This window comes from Vulpes vulpes, chromosome 5 (genome assembly GCF_048418805.1).
Source record: "Vulpes vulpes isolate BD-2025 chromosome 5, VulVul3, whole genome shotgun sequence".
Lineage (NCBI taxonomy): Eukaryota > Metazoa > Chordata > Mammalia > Carnivora > Canidae > Vulpes > Vulpes vulpes.
In genome coordinates this window covers 120,227,590-120,250,089 of record NC_132784.1, presented here as the reverse complement: position 1 = coordinate 120,250,089, position 22,500 = coordinate 120,227,590, and the positions used below count along the sequence as shown (strand labels likewise).

The window sequence follows — 22,500 nt, the reverse complement described above, 5'->3', positions numbered from 1 at the left end:
TGGACAACTGAATGTACAAGGTCCCTTAGAGAACAAATATGAATTTGCTCACATGTATGTAAAATATCACAGAAACACATGTAGAAATTGACAATCCTGGATGCTTCTGGGGTTGGGACTTGAATGAATGAGGGATAACGGTACAAGGAGAGTTTTCCATGGATCCTCTTCTGGAAGTTTTGAATTTTGAAATACTCAGACACATTATTTTCACAAAAATGAATAGATAAATGAATAAATAGAATTTTTAAAGGTTTTATCATGTCAACAAGCAATTCTATATACAACATTAAAAAGAAAAGTTGAAGACATTCTTGGGGAATTCAACATGTTTTATTTTGCCAGGCAAATGATTTCCTCAATATCCAATTAAATATTAATACACTAACTACATTTAGTTTATTTTCTCATGGAGCAAACATTCACCGTAATGACAGTTTCATCATGCTAAAATCTATCCACAAACCTACACTTTGAAAAAAAGTGCATTCCTAGGAAATTTTATGTACAATACAAATGGAAAACATAGTAAATCATCAAAATGTCAAACTACACAAAACAAAACTAATTAACCACCAATATTCAGTATACGTTGACATTATTTTGGAGAAAGAAAATTTTCTTTACATTTGGCAGTCATGTTGAAGAAGAATTTCTATAATTTTAAAAGAAAAGTAATAAAAGTATATACAATTGAATAATATTTAAAGAAGTTATTAAATAGCACAAATAATATTACAAAACTAAACACCCTTATTGTCTATCAGTGTGTGTGTACACGAAGCAAGGGGACCTGTGTAGTTTATGCTATTCTCTGACTCTAAAACAATTGTACTTTAAACTCTGTACATAGAATAGATTCGCCATAAACCCTGAACATGGTTTTGGCCTTCCATCGATACACATTTTTATTTGTGCACATAGCAGGCAAAATATTTGTATAATAAACTGCTTTTGAGAATACTTTGGAATCGTGCACATTTGGAACAATAGCTTTTATTCATTAGCTTATTTTTGCATGAACATTATTTATATTGTCTATTTTAACTGCTATGTTTGCCCTGCACTGAGGCCTCCTCTTATAATACCATAACTTACCACCACTTAAATAATAAATCATATTCTTAGATTCTGAGCAATGATTACATTCATTTTGACAGTGATTTTAGTTCTTGAAGCTTAAATGCTGTGGTGCATAAAAAGGTAATTAAGTCTGCCTTGCCTTCTTTGTGGACTGTTAACTACAAATAAAATTTTATGCTGGATTTTGAGTAAGTACATGATGCAATTTCTGTTTGCACCTGGAAGCATGAAAATTTTTTAAAAAGTAAATAAAGTGAAAAAGCAAAAATTGTGTTTTTGAAGGAACTATAACAATACCAAGAAATTTTTCCTATTCCTTCCATCTAATTGCTCTTTGGAATAAAAGGTTCTATAATAAATTTTTTCTAATAAAATGACCCAAACATACAATTAGAAGAAAATTATTTATTCATTAAAAAATTTACTACATTTGTATTTATATGCTAGTGAACATAATACACCAGCATTCTTTTTAAAAAAAGTATGTCTAATTTTGTTCATATTCGAATTTTTTTCATTTCTCCACAAAAGGCGCACCTCTCCAGCACACACTAAAAATCATCTAAAAAAATGAACTGGTGTCTTAAAAATCTTATGATATCTGAGGTTGATAAACCAAAAAAATGTGAGAGTTAATTATTGAAATTAATTACTGATGTTAAAAACTAGTCATATTTTTAATAAACAGCTTTCAATAAAAATGCATTTCTTTATTTTTCCCCATTTTGATAGTTTCACCTCTCATATACAAGTTCGATATTTCATTTTTTTTCTTCTCATATTGTTTACTTTGACACACAGACTAGAAAATTAGAACAAATACAGTAATTAAACAGTGTAAGATTATATTCTCTGAGTCTATAATAACTTAAATAACTTCCAAAAAAAGTGCTTTTGTTTGGAAGATGATAGCATAAGAATATAAACTTAAATGTTTTGCTGACATAACTCTAATCAAAGATTTTTATGGTGAGGGTCATTCACTTTATCTTCCTAAAACAAGGAAACAAAGATCAATAACAAATATCAGCAATTGACCATTTTCTATAAAAAACATTAATATATTTCACTGGAAGCATATAAACTGTTCACTTTTCTGGATGAATCACTCATGTTTTATACAACTTTTAGATGCCCTCTTTCTTGACTTGTATCTATTCTACATTTCTTTTCACAGCTACTCTATCACATGTACTTACACAACTTTTACAACATAAAAGTTGTGAACTTGGCATTTGTTTTCATATATAAAATCACTGACAATTCCAAATCTAAGCCCCTAAAGCAAAGAAGGAAGCTCATAGGGTTATGGCCCTCATTCAATTAAGGGATATAGGAATTTTAGTTGTATAGCCGCCATATTGATTTTGAAGAAAAAGTAAATACATAAATAAAATCTGGGTTAAGTTAAATATTTATATGCACCATGAGGACCATGACATGTCTAGTGCTAGTCAATATCATACAAGAAAATGCATGCTCATTTCAGTTCACGTAATATTCACTTTAGGAGTGAGTAACACCTTCCTCGAGAATTTCCATGGGTAAAGCACAGGTTCTTTGCTCAAAATTTGATCACTGAAGACAGACCATTCTTTCCTGGAAGCCTAAGCCCCAAGGAAGAGAACATTATGACTCTGGCAACTGATTCCTCCTGTTTCTGCTTTTCCGGCTATTGATGAGCGCTTTTAACTTGCCATAGTCCCCTCTTATCTTCTGTGACTCTTCGTGTTGATGATGCTGCCGAGTGTCTTTACAGTACTGATTAATCATCTGCATTTCTGAGTGGCTAAATGCCCCCATGATGTCCTTTGTGTGGAAAGGTAAAGCCCTCACAGAGCTGGCCCAGGTCCATGGGGACCATTTGTCTGTCACAACAGCCACCATTTCAGAATCTAAAACTTTAAAGTTGATCTTGGCTATGGTCTGCTTGAAGCTGTTTTCTGTTGCAATGCAGTGATACAGTCCTTGGTCAGAATCTTGAACGGAGCGGATTAGAAGTCCTTGTGAAGTGGCTATGATTCGTTCATTCAACTTGACCTAAAAGAGAGACTTGTCAAAGACCCAAAATCTGACTCTATGTCTTCTAAAAAGATATGAGCAACATATACAGAGTATCTCTGAACTTTCAAATTTGGCAAAAACATTGAGTTTTTAGTTTCCCTCTTAGTGAACACAAATTTTTGGCCCGTTCCATTGACTGGTTTGCAGAGGAGATCTCGTTTTAAGAGCACTGAATCTATTACAGAGAGGGTGAAGTTATCACCCATGCTGTCAAATATACCATTCCCTTTGGACATGGCTTCTGCACATATAAACATAGAGTTTTGGTTGCATTCAGAATGTGAATCACAGTCAACATATATAAACAGAATTCATGGATAATTTAAAATATCTATTTTGTCCTAGAGCTCTTGCCTTTAATTGCAACAAAAAAACTCTTTTACTAGTAAAATCATGAAGCTACAGTTAAATGGTTGAATTTTACCATTTTTCAATGATGAATGGATATTCTCCTAAATAAAAATTGAAATAATTCATTACTTTATTAAAGAAGTAAGACAACTCGAAAAAAATCATATAAACAAACAGAGGCAGAGTTCTGTACACTATCAAAGGTTTTTCCTATTATCCCAAACTAAAGAATAACTAAAAATAAGCTGACACGCCATCATCTTCCAAATGTTCTGAGTGGTTTTACTTTCCAAGGAAAGGTAATAAAAAGCTATGAGCTTAATATTGAATTATTTTACAGCCTTATCCTGGAAAAACTATCATATGTTGGATATTAGTTACATGCATGAAATCCATCTTTCTTAAAGTTCCAGCTATAGTACTATCCACAAACAGACTAAAAACCTAAGTGGTGAGAAGTTCCTTGCCAAGGGTGGGTACTCTGGAATGCTCTTTCACTGAGGGGGAAAAAAGACCCGAATCAAAATAAGGTATGGAAGATGTTTTTATAAATGGTAAATTTCTGTGTAAATATGAATCTAATTATTAATGAAATAAAATCAAAGATAGATTGTTTTAAATGAAAAGTAACCCCTCCGCAAAAGCACAAAAAGGCAAAGTACAGTATTGAGATACAGATAATAGAACAGATCTAGAAAAGAGGGACTCAAATATATGAGGCAGAGTTTTGGTGTTAATTTGACTTTTAAAGTTTAAGTGTGTCTCAACAATAGTTTCAATCATGTAGCAATGCATTCAGAAACAAAAGGAAGGAAAGCTTTTCTATTTGTGCAAGATTAGGAAAGATTTTGGAGACCAGGTTTACAAATCCATCTAACACATATATAGTACTTGACACAAAATTTCATTTCTAGGAATTTGTACAGAAGCTATACTCAGAAGTGTGCAAATGTTCATTTACACGAAAATGTTCATTTTTGATAAGAAGAAAAACAACAACCTTAAGCAGTAGATAGCTTAAAAAAACAGGATATATTTATAGAGTGGAACACTATGTAGCCAAGAAAAATGTTAGCTCTATATATACTGATATATATACTGATATTACAGTGTATGTGCGTACATCAGAGAGAGAAACAAAGACAAAAATAGGAAAATTATAGAGACTATTTGGAGGAATACATTATGATCGAATATATAATTCTTAGTAGCTCTATACTCTAGGAAGTATGAGTAAATATTGAAGTGGAGGTGAGAGCTTTTAGTTTTCATTTTATGTAAATCAGTATGAAGTATTTACATTTTTGTGTGTGAGGTTTTACCATCTGTCTTACAGTTTTTTTAAAGTTCAATATTTGCATATCATTAACATGAGAAATGAGCATGTGTTTGCCTAAACTACTAAGGACAAATTAGGATAAATTTAATAAGATGGTAATAATTTGTTCAACTAAATTTAGAATGAGTGGAATTGTGTTCTCTAAATTCTGGATAAGTAGATTCACAGAGTTGTATTACAGTTAATTTCTCCATAGTCTTATAGCATTATTATATGTTCAAAATTGGGAGAAAAAGCAAGACAGTAATAACTGAGTCTCTACCTTCTTGAGCATTCTGAAATAAAACACTAGAAATATTGCAAAGGAGATTCAATCATTAAATCTATTACTCATTCCATTTTTAACTGTGTTCATTAACTTCTGTGGCATGTATTCAAGCTTGTGTGTCCTCATTGTCTGTAATTCAAATAATAGAGAATACATTCACTTATTGCATGTTATTCTATTTAACTTTTTAGTGAATTAAATAAAAAAAATTTTCTTCATGTTACGTAATCCCTGTTTGAGTTTTAGATTTCCAACTCACATATGAACACACAGAACTCCTCAGGAAGGAGTTCTGGAAGGAGCTCTGGCATATGGCCTATCATATCTGTATGATAATCATCATCACACATTATGACTTCTACCCTAGGTTACTTTGTAAGGCAACTATGATTACCATTTACATCCATGCCAAAGAGCTGAAAATTAATTGGACTGTAGAAATTTCAAGACCTCTTTGATGACAGATTCTTGTGGCAAAGAAAACAGATCTCAAATAAACAATAATTTGTTCTTAATAAAAATGTTTTAAAAGATGTTTTTAGTATCATAGAATTCTGGGCCAAGAAGGGGCCCTGAGGTTCAGCTAGCTCCTCTTTCCTCCCAATAGTTCCATCTCTTATTGAAGGGGTCATCAGCCTATGGTTTTATATTCTAGTGATGGGGGACACACAATTTCCTAAACAGCTCATACTGTCTTCAAACAGACAGGTCTAAATTGTAAAGTATTTTCTCATATGGAGCCAACATGCATTTCAGCAACTTTGATGCAGTGTCTGTGTTCTATAGCTTGGGATTGTATCCATTGTAAATATCCCCAAAATATAATTTAATATGTAGTCCCCAAAATGCCCACAACTGAAGAATATACCCTAATGCAGAAGGCTGCTTTGCTCCATCAAACTTTATGCCACTCCTAATAGCATCACATCTCAGACTACCCTAAGGCTTTACATATACATATAGATTTTCCTTCTTCTTTCTCAGGTTGTCAGTACAACCTGACATCAACATTATGTAGTTCATTATTTATAATATTTCACCCAATGCCATTTTACAATGCTTCCCCTTTAAAACAGCCCTTTCTGATCAGTGGAAAGGTTAATGTCAGTCTCCTTTTATTTGAAAAACTGTTTTTCCATATCACTGAATGAAGTCAATGGTCCCATAAACAATGATTCCATATATTACCTAACCAAAACCCTAGAGTAATGGATAATAAAGCAGAGGAAACAGATTACCACATAGCAGAAATATGCTCTTTAACCATAAAAGTTATGGTTTAGTGTAATTTCTTGCTGAGGAAAATTGTACTTTTTTTAAAGCCCCCTTTTATCTTGTGAATCACACAAAGGTGCTGCTGTGCAAGAACTTGGCTTCTGGTTTTGCACACATCTTGTTTCTTTTACAAATGCTTCCTCCTATCAATAGTCCCGTCTGGAGTGTCCAAACTCTTGTTTCAATCACCGTGTTACAGAGGTGAAGAGGCAGCAAGGATTTTGAATTAATTCATCAGCTTTACAGACAAAGGATTTTAAAGAAAGTGGCACTCGTCATCCCAAAGACATAAAAAGATGTTCATATGCTTTTTTTTTTTTTTTATGTTTGATCTGAACCTCACCGAGGGATGGTGATTCAATGTCTTTCCAAAGCCCTGATTGATTGCTGCTTATGTGTGTTACTCACCTCTTTCCTCCTATCTTTGTCTTTCTGTAACAGCCACTTGATAGATGCCTGTGGAGACTTAGGAGCACATTCGAGGAAAGTGGTGTTGTTTTTTACTCCATACTGAACAATTTCAGCTGCATTTCTATATGCTGGAAAGCAAAAAGTAGAAAGAAAAAGAGGAGAATTTAGAATATATTGTCTTATATAAATGCTTATTTCTCTATAAAATTATCATCACCTACAGAAGTCCCCCCCCAAAGGCAATCTTTGCTCATTTAACAGCAGACGATTACTCATTGTCTACTGGTTGTGTTTAACCTAAAGGGAAAGGAGAGAAAGACATAGGGAATTGATGTTTATTCGAGAAGTACTCTATACCAAAGACTGTCCTTAACATCACATTGAACATTTAATTATTACAATATCCTTACAAATTAGTTTTTCTCTGCTTTTCAGAGCTGAACAAACTGAGGCTGTGAACTATTAGGAAATATACCCTACTTGGAGTTAGTAAGTGCCAGGCATTATAAAACCAGGTTCATCCATACTCAATGTAGTATAGATGGAATTCAGAAGCATCAGGAAAAGTCAGAAAGCAAAGTGTGGCTGTAGCAGGAAGTAGTGGTTGAGAACAGTCTTTGGAATCAGAGGTATTGGAGGCAAAATTCTGACTTCTGTGTAACCTTAAATCATTTACTTGAGCTTTCTGTGTCTCAGCTTTACTTGGCTCTAAAACATGGATTATGTCTTCATCCGGGTTCTTTACTGAAATTCTTAATTCAGGAAGATCATTTAGTATAATCATGTGGTTGCTTAGACATGAACAGAATCTTCATTCATAAAATGGGGATAGATAATAGACCTGACTTTAGTACAATGTCTTAAGCATTTAAATAAGATAATCCATTAAAAAAAAGCACTTAACTCGGGTTCTTTTTTTTTTTCAACTCAGGTTCTGACACAAAGTCAACATCCATGTTTGTTCATCATCACCCCCACTGACAGCTCTACTACTATAGCTACTAGTGTTAGTAGAACTTGCACACATATTTATAAAATATTCAGTAAACATAGAAATGGTAATCTGGATTATTCTCTTAATTAGATGCATGGAACTAAGCAAGATGTTAATATTTTCTCCTTATAGTTAGTGTAGTTGGTAATGATTGTCAGTCTTTATTAGAGAAAGACCCAGACTCAAACATATTAGCAATAGCAGTCTTGGTGTTAATTATTAGCATCAGTGCATTTGTAGCTCCTTCATGAACCCAGAGAGCTCTGCCCAAAGATATTTTGTTGGTGGGGTTGAGGTGGAGGGGAGAGTATTAGTGGAGAAAGTATAATAATGTGGGATCTTCATGTCAGGATGGGAAGAAATGGGTTAGATTGACTGTAAGACACAAGGCAAGATTGTCAAAAGTACTGTAATGGTTATAAATTATAAAACCCGGGCACTGTAATACACCCATGTTCAGAGCAGGATTATTGACTGTAGCCCAAAGTAGAAGCAATCCATGTGTCTAGTAGAAGCAATCCCAAAGTAGAAGCAATCCAAGTGTCTAGCGGTAGATGAATGAATAAACAAAGTGTGATATATACATACAATAGAATGTTTTCCCATTTTCAACAGAAAAGAAATCCCGACACATGTTACAACAGGAATGAACCCCAAAGAAGCTCTGAAATAAGCCCGTTACAAAAGGATAAATATTGTGTGATTCCATTGATAAGAGAGAGGTATTTAGTAGTCCAATTCATAGAGACAGAAAGTAGAAAGGTGGTGTCCAGAGGCTGGGGAAGACTGAGTTAGTATTTAATGGGTATAGTTTCACTTGGGAAACATGAAGAGGTTCTAGAGATGAATGGTTGTACTGATTGCACAACAACGTGGATGTACTTAATGCCACAGAACTGGACATTTTAAAATTGTTAAAATGGTAAACTTTGTGTTGTTTATATTTACCACAATAACAAAAAACAAACAAGGCACACTTCTATTTGTTCTTCAGTAGTAAATTTTTGAAAAAGCACATTTTTTTTCTTAAGAAAGAAGATAATAGCTTTATTTCTTCAAAAAGAAAATAATAGTTAGGAAAATCTATAACTGACATCTACGTGAAAGACCGAGGCAACTAACATATCCAAGGTACCTGTATTCATAGACATTTGTTTTTCCTACTATATATACAAATAACATTTAATTTTTAATTTCCATATGAACACCAAGAATCTTCACAGTGAATCTTTCTTTAAAACATAAGATGTGAATTTATCATGAGGTTTCCCTCCCTTAAATGTGATGTGGAGCATGACTACTCTTTACCAAGTCTGAGCCTTGCTCAGTCTTAATACCTTTTAGATTAAATCCTCTGCATTGAGTCAATGGATTTCCATGTCTCACGTCTTGTCTTCGGCTCCTCCTATAGGTACAGAGACATATATAAAACTGGCTCAGAATTAACATCGCCGATTACACCACAGTTAAAAGATTGTATTTTTAATTTTACAGTTTTTTAATTGCTTAAGGTTTCAGAAGGAAAAGAGGTCTGATATATAACACAACTATCTGGCTTTTCTTGTTCAAGACTTCCATGATAGGATGAGTATTTCACCTTGTTTTCATTCTGAATTAATTCTGTCCCTCCCTATCTCTACTACTGGAGATAGAATGGCTATGAAATTCCTATTATGTGCATTTCTGGGGTAAATGCTAGATTCCAAATTAACAGTGTAAATTTTAGTTCAGAGATATTCAGCAAAAACTTTCTAAGATGGAAACATCTAGAGCATAAACTCACTACCATCTTCTTTCTTATAATTTTTTTCTTAAACAAACATAGCTTTCTTACAAAAGTCAACATTTCCTAACATTTTCCTAATATATTAAAACTTTTCTGAAATAAGTGATAGAATATGGACATTTAATATAAAGTTAAGCAAAATTGTTCATTTACTAGAATAAGAATTTTCCTTCAATTTTTTACTATGAAAAATACCAAGCCTACAGAAGGAGTGGAAACATGAGTATAATAACTACTGGTATACTGAGATTCATAAAGTGTTAAAGTTTGCCACGTTTATTTTTTCTCTCACATGCAAGTATTATGTTGAGTATATATATATACAATATTTATACTCCTTATTCACATGTATGAAAATCTTTAGAAGATAAGTTGCAGACATGATAATGCTTCATTCTTAAATACTTCAGCATGAACCTTCTAATTTCTCTACATAAATACAGTATCACTCTCTTACTAAATATGACTATTCGGTAATATCACACAATACATATTTTATATTAAAATTCCCTTAATTACCTCTGAAATATCCCTCATGGATTTTTAAAAGTTTATTCGGGATTGAAAGTCACTCATTGCATTTTAGTTGGTATGTATCACCAAGTTAAGCATTTCAAAATTTAGTTACAGTCTTTGTAAGTTGGTCATTATTTAAATCAAACTTTTAAATTATTTGAATACTAATTAATTTCTGAGTCTTAAATTAAAAAAATATATATATATGTTACTCTTGTATGACACAGTGAAACAAATCAAAACAGAGCAACTGAAATTCTCTTAGCAATAAATCATAGATATGAAGATTGCTAGAAGAGAGGAGGAAAAGTGAGGTGCTTGGGTGGCTCAGTCAGTTGACCTTCTAACTTTTGGTTTTGGCTCAGGTCATGGTCTCCCCGTGGTAATATCAATCCCTGTGGCACAGTTTGGAGTCTGCTTCGGATACCCTCCCCCTCTGCCCCTCCCCAAGTCATGCACACACTCACTATCTAAATAAATAAATAAGTAAGTAAATAAATAAATAAATAAATAGTCTTTAAAAAAGAGAGAGAAGGAAAAGACCCTCTCCTTAAATATTGAGAATATAGGGATAAATTGTTTACTATCAAGGCTGAGAAGTATATATAAATAAGTATATTACTTAATTGGGCTAGCTGTTAAGTCTCAACATTTTTACCCTTACAGATAAATTAAAATATTCAGTAAGAAAAGCAGAAATATTAAAACCACACAGGAATTATCTAATTTACAAAGGGAAACTAATCTTAAAGTCATCAATAGCGAAAAAAAAATCATTTTAAGGTGATAGCAAATAGTATTGTGTGTATTCAATGGCTTATATACATCTATTTATGGAAATAGCAGTATAAAATTTTGTGTCATTTATGTATTATTTTCCCAAAAAAGTCACATAATCCTTATTCAATCTTATATTTCTAATACAACACACACACAAACTAGTGGAAGTTACTCCTGTCTCAGGAAATACAATTAATGCTGTACTCTAGAACAGCTCCTATATCAATCAGGTTTTACTGCATTGCATTTGCTATATTTCCAAGCCACAGCGTTATTTACTACCATCAACTTGTGAGTGCACTATATCTTTGAACACCATGTGAGTTCTTGTGGCTGAAGCAGTCACTTATCAGCCATCCAGAGAAGCACTATCATTCCCAATGGCTAAATTGATTGTCCTGTGACCAGCACTATGTTATGGTTTACATAGCTGGGCAACCTGAATTTACAGTATCACACAGCTTCCAGACCTTCCAATACAGAAAAACATTATGGCTTGGCCTAAATGATGAGAGCAGCAAGACAGCTATCTGAGATTTTTTGTATTTGTTGATTCCTTTTAGGATATTCATCTACCACTGTGAAAGCTGGTATGCACAGTAATATTATATTGCATGTAGAATTTGCGATTTGAGCTCGTTACCAACATTTTCTTCCTTATGGTATACAATCTTTTGGGTAAACAATGAAGTCATTTTGTTCTTGTATATAAAACAGATATTTACTTGAAAATTGAACTGATTATCTTGTCTTAGAATAAAATTTAAAACTGTGCATCTGAATCCAGGAAAAATACCATTTGAGATTAAACTGCAATATTTGGTACAAATGCACAAATATTTAAGATACTTGAGAATGAAAAGGAAAATTGCTTGCATTATTTGCTATAAACAAAATTTAGAAAAAGGGAAACCACTGATTCAATCATATTTAACAACTTTATTATATCAAAGCATAAACTCATTGATTTGTTACCATACAAAGACATGTTTTTGGTTTTCTTTTTTTTCTTTTTTTTAAGATTTTATTATTTATTCATAGAAACAGAGAGAGAGAGAGAGAGAGAGAGAGAGGCAGAGGCACAGGCAGAGGGAGAAGCAGGCTCCATGCAGGGAGCCTGACATGGGACTCGATCCAGGGTCCCCAGGATCATACCCCAGGCTGCAGGCAGCGCTAAACTGCTGCGCCACCAGGGCTGCCCTGTTTTTGGTTTTCATTCCAGTGAATTCCTCCAGGTACTCTTGGTGTTCCAGATAGATAGACAGTGCTATCAACATAAAACTAGGTAAGTTAACACTATTAAAGAAAATCAGTGTGGAAAATACAAGCAATTTTTTATTATTATTGTTTAATCATTAAAAATATTATATATGAGAATTTAGGAAATAATTCAGCAAACATGTTTTACATTCACTATATGTTTAAGTTTTAAAATATTTTGTAGACATTAAATAGTATAAATATTTGTAATGAAACTTTCAATGTGATGGCCAAAGATGGGTGTGAATAGGCCACAAATAAGATAGATGACAGATAGATAGATGGATAGATAGATAGATGATAGATGATAGATAGAAGATAGATGATAAGTAGATAGATAGAATAGAGATTTTTCAGCTTTTTATGATAGAATTAAGATACTGCTAGAGATTCAGATTGCACTTTAAATGATAACTGCCTCCTCTTTCAACCCATGTTATTTTTTCCCTGCTTATGCTTTTTTAAAATTTCAGGTGTACAACATAATGACAGGATACACCACCTGAAACTAACATAATATCATAAATGTGAATTATTTCTCAATTAAAAAAATATATTTATCAGTGAAATGACCACAGTAAGTCTAGATAACATCTGTCCCCATACATAGTACATAGTCACAATCTTTTTTTCTTGTGAGGAGTACTTTTAAGATCTACTGTATTATCAACTTTCAAATATGTAATACAGTCTTTATGCTGTACATTGCATACTCATGACTTAATTATTCTATAACTGGAAGCTTGTGCCTTTTGATACCTTTTGTTCATTTCTCCCACCCCCTACCATGCCTTTGGCCACCACAATCTCCATGAGCTTGGTTTGTTGTTACCTTTAAAATTCCACATATAAGTGAGATTATACAGAATATGTCTTTCTCTGAGTTATTACACTCAGCATACGCCCTCAAGGTCCATCCGTTTTACAGATGGCATGATTTATTCCATTTTATGGTTGAATAGTATTCCGGTGTGTGTTTGTGTGTGTACCCTTACTCAGTCATCTGTTAAAGGACACAGTTGTTTCCATGTCTTGGCTATTGAAAATAATGCTGCAATGAACATGGAGGTGCAGATATCTTTTCAAATTAGTGTTTTTGTTTTCTTCAGATAAATACCCAGAAGTGGAATTGCTGGATCATACGGAAGTTCTATATTTAACTTTTTTTTTTAAGATTTTATTTATTTATTCATGAAAGACACAGAGAGAGAGAGAGAGAGAGGCAGAGACACAGGCAGAGGGAGAAGCAGGCTCCATGCAGGGAGCCCGACGTGGGACTCGATCCCGGGTCTCCAGGATCACATCCTGGCCTGAAGGCGGCGCTAAACTGCTGAGCCACCCAAGGATCCCTTATATTTAACTTTGAGGAACCTCCATACTGATTTTCATAGTGGCTGCACCAAGTATTCTCAACAAAACTTTTTCCACATCCTCTCCAAAATTTATGACTTGTATTTTCTCTTTGCTCTCTCTCTCACTCTGTGTCTCTCATGAATAAATAAATAAAATCTTTAAAAAAAAATCATGATTTGTAAAAAAAAAAATCATGATTTGTGGCATTAGGATGACAATGTGAAATCTACCTTTATTGTTTTTTAAGATTTTATTTATTTATTCATGAGAGACACAGAGAGAGAGGCAGAGACACAGGCAGAGGGAGAAGCAGGCTCTACGCAGGGAGCCCAATGTGGGACTCGATCTTGGGACTCCAGGATCACATCCTGGAATGAAGGTAGGCGCTAAACCAACCAGGGATCCCCTGGAATCTACCTTTAAATATGCATATTAGAAAGGATAACTGGGCTTGTAGTTAGAGGGAGACTATGAGGACAAATGAGTCAACTCATATTTTAGCAGAAATGTCTAAAACGTAAAAAAAATCTCAAATATGCAATGATAGTCTATATATAGTGGGGAATTTTACTTGAGAAATATTCTTTGTTTGTTGAACAAAATGCTTGTTCACCAAAGCCAAGGTCTGGGAGTTCTGCAGGGAAGGAGTACTAATCTCCAATTCCTCCACGTTATAGAAGAGGCTGGTAAGCCTAAAGGACCGTGGTAGTGTTCACTCTGTGATGTTCATATCACTTTCTTTCTTAGAAAGTGTGGTGCTTTGGCTGCATTTAGCATTAAATCTGTTTAACAGATAGAATATTGCATTCTGGGTGTTAGATATGCCAACTTTTAGAACTCTTTCCCAAGAAAAATGTGTTGCCTTACGAGCAGTTATGGTAATAATTTGTAAATATCACTGCTGTTGTCATTAGGAGCATAACACAAGTATGGTTAAAAGTTGCCAGCAATGGCTACAAAAATCATTTAGTTGAGATTACACTTGGAATTTGCTTTCCTCATCCTTTGCGTCCAGGTTCAGATCTCCAGTGCAAGCAAAAGACCTCAGGGTAACGAGGTCCATAAATTTTATGTGAAAATCAAAAGAGCCTCTAGACTTCCTGCCTAGATCTTAAAATGACAAAGAAGGTCATGAATCTTTGAACACAGATACTAAAAAATACTGTTTTAAAGAATGTGAGTTCTCTTCACATTTCATGTCTTTAAAAACAAAAAGACTTTCAAATTATCCAGCCCAGGCCACACCTGTGTGCCCCAAATTCACATTTCTGTTTACTCAACCTCCCCACTTGAATGTCTACCTTACGGGCACTGTTGGCATCATCTGTCCCTCCACGTACCTGCTCCTCGCACAGTCTTACCTTTCTCAGGAAGTCACATCTGCATGTGCTCGGTTCTGAGAACTTGGCTCATGCCTGAGTCCGCTATTTCTCTAACATCCTACACGTAATTCACCAGCACATTCTAGTCCGGAATCAGACCACTCACGTTGCCACCTCCCCCTCTGCCTTCCTGTGCGAGCCGCCCTATCTCACCTGGAACGTGCAGTGCCCTCACTGCCTTGCGACTCCTCTCCCCTCTCTCCTCAGCCACTTCCTACCCCAGGGCTGCCATCTAGGCCAAACCAAACCAGATGGGCTTCTCAAAACCAAAGTCAAATAATATCACTCATGTGCTCAAAGGCCCTCAGTAGTTTTCCATTTCACTCTAAATAAAAGCCTTCAGGGACGCCTGGGTGGCTCAGCGGTTGAGCGTCGGTCTTTGGCCCAGGGTGTGATCCCGGGTTTCTGGGATCGAGTCCCGCATCAGGCTCCCTGTGAAGAGCCTGCTTCTCTCTCTGTCTCTGTCTCTATCTCTCCCTCTGTCTCTCATGAATAAGTAAATAAAATCTTAAAAAAAAAAAGTCTTCAATGACTTACTAAGTCCTAAATCAACTGTCATTCTGACCTCATTTCTTCCTCCCCTTCTTTTTTCTCATTCCATGACAGCTCCAATAGTCTTGGTGATGTTTCTTGAACAATCTTGACACACTCCACACTCCGGCCTTAAGGACTGCTGGTTCTTTTCTCTGGGATGTTCTCCAGATAATGCCTTGGTGCCATTCCTCATCACGCTCAAGTCCTTGTTCAAATATCACACCCTCAGAAGGACCTTCCCTGGCCAACCCATTTACCATTGCCATTCCCTGCTTGCCAGCATCCCCTATCTCCCTTTCTTTACCCTTTTTAAAATTCATAGATTTTATCATTATTTCATATACTAGGTTTCCTTATTTATTTTCTGTCTTTCCTCTCTAGAATTTATTATCCCTCGGGGTAGGAATTTTTGTCTTTTTTGTGGATATTTTTCATGTTATATGCCTAGCTCTATCTAGAACATTGCCTGGCAAATAATTGTCCCATGATAAAAAACTGTTGAACTTATAGATAAAAGTACCAGAACAGTCTTGACATGCAAAAGTGCTACGGTTGCTTTAATCTGTCAAGGTCCTTAAAGGCCAATTTCTCTAACAGAGCATAAAGAAGCTATAAACACCATCACCCTCATGATTTTATTTGAAAATCAGTAGTGCTTCTGGCTGGTCCTATTTGCCTTCTCCTGTGGATTCTAATTTTGTTAGGTTTCGGCCCTGCCAGCCGTCATGACTGTAGATGGCTGAGTCTGGCTGTGATCCTGGCTGCCCCTAAAGTCTGCATTTCCTTTGTTCTATAATCTGTGTCACTACTGGTGGTCCCTTCCAATTGGTGGAAGTTGGTTCAGAGTTTCTCATCTAATCTTTGCTTGAATAAAGGGCACTCAGCCTCAGGCTGCCTTACTCTCTCAATCTGACCAGCAAATATGCCCTCACCATTTTAACAAGCAAGAGCATGTCATCGAGGTTCTGAAAGCAATTCAGCCTACCTATTTTGGAGCAATGTTCCAGTTGCCTGAACTAGACAAACACCTGAATATAGGAGAATTAAACGGCACAGGGAAACCCTAGGAAGGCAGGATTTAACGAGATATAGAAGCATTTAAAAAAAATCAGGCAATGGGAAGAATGTTAAATGCTGCTTGAAATATTTGATGGGTCACAGGGGGGAGTTGTGTTGCTAAAGAAGCTTTAAAAGGAGAAACAAATTTTTTGAAAGTACAGTATTCCCACATATCTGTGAGAATCTCAAGTTATAAAGCACAGCCATTTACTTCATTCAATGACTACACATGATGCTAAATAAATCTACTACTTCTAGCACCATTTTTAAAGAGTACTGCAATAGAATTTTTTTTTTCTAATATTGTGGAGCCCTGCTCGATTGTCTGGTGACATCAATTTTGATTTTCAGCTGAATGTTTGGTACTCACCGCTTTCCAGTTGGGTAGAACCTAGAGCAAGAATGGCCATCCCAGGCACAGTAAGGGTCCCTTGCCAGGCAGCAGTCAGCACAGGCTGTACCGTAGATGTGGCATCGGTGCAGAGACACTTGGGAAACCCCTTCATTGGAGCTCACATACAACTGTTGCTGTTGGAGGAATGATTATGATTTATTTCAGATGTGGACATTAAAAGAGGACTTTCAGCAGGAACACATTGTAATATATGTCTACACACTCTTAGATTCATTTTAAAATGGACTAAAAACAAGAAGCAAAGTACAGAGGGTATGAAAGCCAAAATAAATAGAATTTCCTAATGTTAATATGCCTATAATATTACCACCTTCCTGTTAAAAAAAAATATTGGAGCCCTATGTAGAATGGCAATACATTTGAGACAGTGGGATTTATTGTTCTCTCAGATTTGAGCTAATATATTACAGATTTAAATTATGATGTTTGCTTTATTTTCTGAATGCACAAGGCAGCTTTCTTTTTCTCAAATTTGGCAACCCACCACCTTGTAAATTTGAAAAAGTCAAGTCTTAAATAAAGGGCATTTTTAAGTTTAGAAAAAAAGGCACACTGTTAGTATTAGATAAAATTAAAAAAAAATTTTTTCACATGCCTTTGAAAGTGACATATTACTCATTAGACTAATTTTTAAATTACTTAGAAGAATATCTGTATTTATATTTAGGCATGTCTTAAACTTTCTGCATGATCAAGTGGTCTTCAGCGTCCTGAGTCATAATAAAGATTTCACTCTCTTTCATTTGTAGAGTATCAAGAACTTCTTATGATACTGCTCCAATTCTCTTATCCATACTTAGATTGGTTCTCAGGAGTTGAAAGGGTAAGTTTCTAACTGATGCTTATTTTAGAAAGAAGTGATACTGTATAATTCAGGTTAGTGGAGAATCTCTTAGCTGGAACTTGAATATATTCACATGTGCACACACATACACAGAGACATCTATACATGTTCACGCACCTATATACAACTTAAAATTCAAATGAATAGGAGCACCATTGGTCCACCGGGTTCTGGAGGCAGACTTCTGGCATTCCCAGCTCAATATGCTGTGTAACTTTTCTGAATCTCAGCTTCCTCTTTGGTGAAACTGGGATAATGTAGTACCTACCCCACTGAGTTGTTTTAAGAACTAAATGTAAGGGCTAACTCCACATTAAGTGCTTAGAATAGATTCTGACTCCTAAACACTCAATGAATGTTAAATAATACAGTAGAATAAATTACCAATTAACAAACTATCAGCCTATGCATTGCCAATTCTAATTAATCATTTGAATCACATCTCAGCCTACTGTTTAACAAAAAATATTTTAATCCGATCAATTAATTTTTCAGAAATTGGGCTGAAAATGATTGATCCCCAGTTGAGGCATTCAAACTATATTAAAAAAAAACCCTGCACATTTTGACAATAATCATTTCTTTAGGAACATTTCTAATAAGTGTTTATTGAGTACATAAATAATATAATGAATGCATCAGCTACATTAAATAAGGAATCTGTTATTTAAGGGAAGAAAACAGGTAATTTCACTCTAGAAATTACCTTTTATTAATCTAACTATTTTCTGCTGTATGGAATGCAAGACTAAATTAGGGAATAAAAAAGCATAAAATAGAAAATAAAATAATTTGAACACTAGGGAAGATACTAAATTCATGGCATTTAAATATACTTAGAATGCCACTGGCAATTTGTACTTCTTTCTCACTGCAGGAATAATGTAGCATGCAGTTGTGCAAATGAGTTCCCCAAAACTCAAATAATTGCCTACCTTGAATCTAATGATTGAAAGTAACATATTTAATTACAATATAAGTTGTTGAAGACAGATTTAATATTCAGGTTCTCCTGTGTGTATATGTGTGTTGCATACTGCAATTTAATGGAATGGATTATGAGCTCTGAGCATACCAGCTGGATTACAACTTGAATTGTGACATGTATCCCTGTAATCATATACTGGACTACTCGGCCACACAAATGGCTCTGTGTCCATTTTTAATTTTGCTCCGATACTTTCTCTTTTCATTAAACTACTGTAAACAAGGAGCTTCCCTGCTGACTTCAAAGACTATTCTGACTTGGGATCAGCTCCCTAGGACATTGGGGGAAATGACGAATGGCTTCTTGTTACTTGGGAAAATGTTTGTTATGCACCATACAAACATTTTTACAGATGAGATCGTTAGCTCCATTGTACCCTATTTATTTTTCTTCATAAAATTGAGTCAAGTGAAAAGAGTACCAGACTGACTGTGGAATACTTCTTCATCTGTAACAGACCAAATAAGGTAAGGAACACTAACGTTATGTCATCAGTTGTGCTAACACTTAAAACCTTTATTCCATATTCCAAGAAAAATAAGTCTTGGGCTCTTTACACAGCAGTTACCAAGGACGTGCTTTATCCTAGGCAATTTATATAAATTAACTCGTTTGTGAGAAAAGCATTACCTTGTAGAAGCAGAATCTTAGGTCAGGGAAATTTAAGGATTTATCCATAATTTATGGACAAGTCAGGATTCAAATGGATGTCCCTCCTGCTCTGAAGCCTACGGCTCCACCCCTTAGGACTTTCCTCCAGAGAGAAGACCGTGGGGGCTGGAGAGGCATATGTGCTGCACAGGTAGAGATTGGGTTTGGGCTTTTCCTTTTTGTGATCCCTGTGTATTTGCACGTGCAGGCACGAATTAGAAGATGAAACATTTCTGATAATCACGGCCAAACATTTCTTCCCTCAAACCCGAATCCTTATAAGGCTTAGATTTGAGACATTCAGATTTTTTTAATGACATGTATAAACTCTAAGAAATAGTACTTCCTTAGAAATAAGCATAAAAGAATGCATTGCACATTTCAAACATGTGAGAGCAACAGGAACTCAGAAGAAGACTGATTAGTCATCCCAAGCCCCTGAGAATGTTGGTGATGCTACAGCAGTAGGCCGAACATTACACCAAATTTTTCATTTAAAAAGATCATTTTTATTTTGGTTGGCTTCACACACTGTAATATTTGAGAATATATGATGTACAAAATGTTGGAAGATCTTGCTGTATATATTTAAATATTCGGCTCTTCTGTTTTTTTTTTTTTTTTTTTTACAAAATAGACCTATTTTGTCTTCGATTAATAGCTTGTAAATTATGCATCAAAATTAAAGGTGATTTTGTGGTATATGGTAAGTCATATTAATTATTTTTCTAATACAAAAATCAATTTTTCTAAAATTACAAAATACATTTTTCATAATAGCAAAAATTTTAATAGGTAAAGGAAACAAAAATGTGGTTGTCTTACCTTTTTGGATGAAATTTTCATTGTTGTTATAGGAGCATGATTCTGAAAAATTTAAAAAAAAAACATTGTTAGCTGTTCAAATAATCCTTTAAAAATATTTGCATTAAAAATGTTCTCTTTTCTGTTAAAATTCTGGAAATCGTCATCTCTCTCTATATGCACATTTACTTTCAAGGTTTAGCAATACTTGTCCCTAAAGTACATTTCCTCTGTTGGGAGTAAGGATGGCTTGTCATACAAATATATGCCCATTTGTTTTTTAAAGTAGTAATTATAACACATTATCAATACAGTCGTTAGGGAAAAAATGAAAACCTGAGAAATTTGGAAGAACTGAAAAAATTGTATCTCAGTATATGGAATCCAATGAATAAAACTTAGGCTTGGCTGGGGGTAAGATGCTATGGAACGTACCCCAGGTTATGCCTCCACAACACAAGCACTATGCATAAGATGCTACCGTGCACCTGCCAAATGTTGCTTTGGAAAGATGTATTAGCCTGAATCACACTTATTAATTCTCCTGCTGCAAACAAAGAAATACTGTTAGAAAATGTCCTCTTTGATAAATGTGAATTAGTGAAAGCATCTATGAATTTTCTGAAATAGTGATCGTTTTTGAAAGTCACTCTATTCATAAACTTTACTTCTTAAATATTATTAGTTCCTTTTAAAAATCAGACTTGTGATAACCTGATCAAAACCTGGGAAGTTTTATTTGAATAACTCAAGTGAGAGCAAGCTCTCAAAATTAACTCTACCTACAATCATTTCATGTTCTGCAAGTGTGTGTTCTGACACACATTTAAAAGAGAAAATACTGATATTATCTAAACACTCACTTGCAACAGGTTTTGATCACTGCTTAGAAATACACACACACACACATACAAAAAAATAAAAAGTATTGCAATTTATATCCACCTGGGCTATTACTGATAGCTGTACCTCCAATTCAAGTAAAGGTGGAGGAAGCTGGAAGTCTTTTCAGGAAATATTCTGAATTTCTTTTAATCCAGAGGATTAAAAGAAGAGATTATGGCTCTGCACTCTATAAAAACAAAGTGTCTGGTTTTGAAAAGTGACCTTGTGATTTCCGCAATATATCAGTGTGACACTTCCCTAAGGAATCTGTTTCCATTCAAATGCATTATTTCCTCAGGTGCTAATCACAGTGTATCATACACACCCAGTTATTTTTATCTCACTTCAGAAAATATGACATAAACACCATGTTGAAGACAGTAAGTGATTATTTGGCAACTGTGTCTCTCAGTTCAGCCGTATCAATCACTGGCACACGTGTCCTCAAGAAAGCCTCAACTTTTTTAGCCTCTCTCTTGGGCTGATGTCCCTTACGAGCATTTGGACTGACTGTTTTTCCACAGAGAGTTTATTCTTCTTGATGATAACACTAGCATAACTCACGTAACAGACCATAAGTAGTTAGCACATGATCAGAGTGACTCACATTTCTTTAAGAGCTTTCCATAACTTACATGTTTGGGTTTGTGTCAAACTCACTTAATGTTTTCTGATTATCAAAAAATGACATTTCAGCTTTAAAAATGAAGTTGTGCAATATGGCATTTTTGCTCTCTTCAAGCAAACTCCAGAATAAGGTACTTTATGTTATTTTGGCCAGCCAAGTTGTCTGTATTGAATTGAATGAGGAAAAACTATTTTGTATATAATGCAACTTCAGTTAATCTAGTGAAACCATCAATTCCTTGATAAAGGAAGGCATAGAAAAAGCATTTGAATGTACATAATTAACATCTTATGAGCACAATATTAACACACTAATCACAAAGGACCTTATGCCAAAGTGAGTCTAGCATTAAAAATTGCAAATGTAATAACATACTGGAAAAATTTTCCAGAGTCCCTCAGATTTCATTTGGTTACATTTAAAAAATATTTCTTTACATTTAAAATGTATTCGCATAATCTGAAAAAAATGCATCTTGATCACTTATATGCTTATAAATTCAATAATTTTGGTGACTGTGGGAACATGTGGGACCTAAGCAAAGCAACTTACTGAACAAGCAATAGTCTGCTCCTGGGAGTCCTCAAGTGCTAATTTTACTCAGATAAAGGCTGACTCTGGTCTTTTGATGTCCCTGGGTCATTTTGTTTGTTTGTTTTGTTTTGTTGTTGTTTTTAGTTTTTATTTCATAATCAGAAACTTAACTCTGCAATCTAGCTAGACTTGGAAAGGAATAAGGAAAATACAGAACCCACAGAACTGCAGCCAAAGCACCAAGACTACAGGATCTTTCGAGCAGACTGGGGTAAAGGGGTGGTCCCCTGAGCTAC

General features: G+C 34.7%; 1 protein-coding gene across 3 annotated transcripts in view; it reads right to left on the bottom strand.

Annotated features, from left to right (window-relative positions):
• Positions 1 to 314: 314 nt before the first annotated feature.
• SEMA3C (semaphorin 3C) overlaps positions 315 to 22,500 on the bottom strand; it is a 208,708-nt gene continuing 186,522 nt past the window's right edge. For all 3 annotated transcript variants that reach the window (XM_072759820.1, XM_026006115.2, XM_072759819.1), the window contains exons 14-18: positions 20,179 to 20,220; positions 16,826 to 16,983; positions 9,123 to 9,190; positions 6,789 to 6,919; positions 315 to 3,123 (exon numbers count right to left, since the gene is read on the bottom strand). In XM_072759820.1, the coding sequence (XP_072615921.1) occupies positions 2,713 to 3,123; positions 6,789 to 6,919; positions 9,123 to 9,190; positions 16,826 to 16,983; positions 20,179 to 20,220 (810 nt within the window). In that variant the 3' untranslated portion in view covers positions 315 to 2,712. The remainder of the gene's footprint in view (positions 3,124 to 6,788; positions 6,920 to 9,122; positions 9,191 to 16,825; positions 16,984 to 20,178; positions 20,221 to 22,500) is intronic.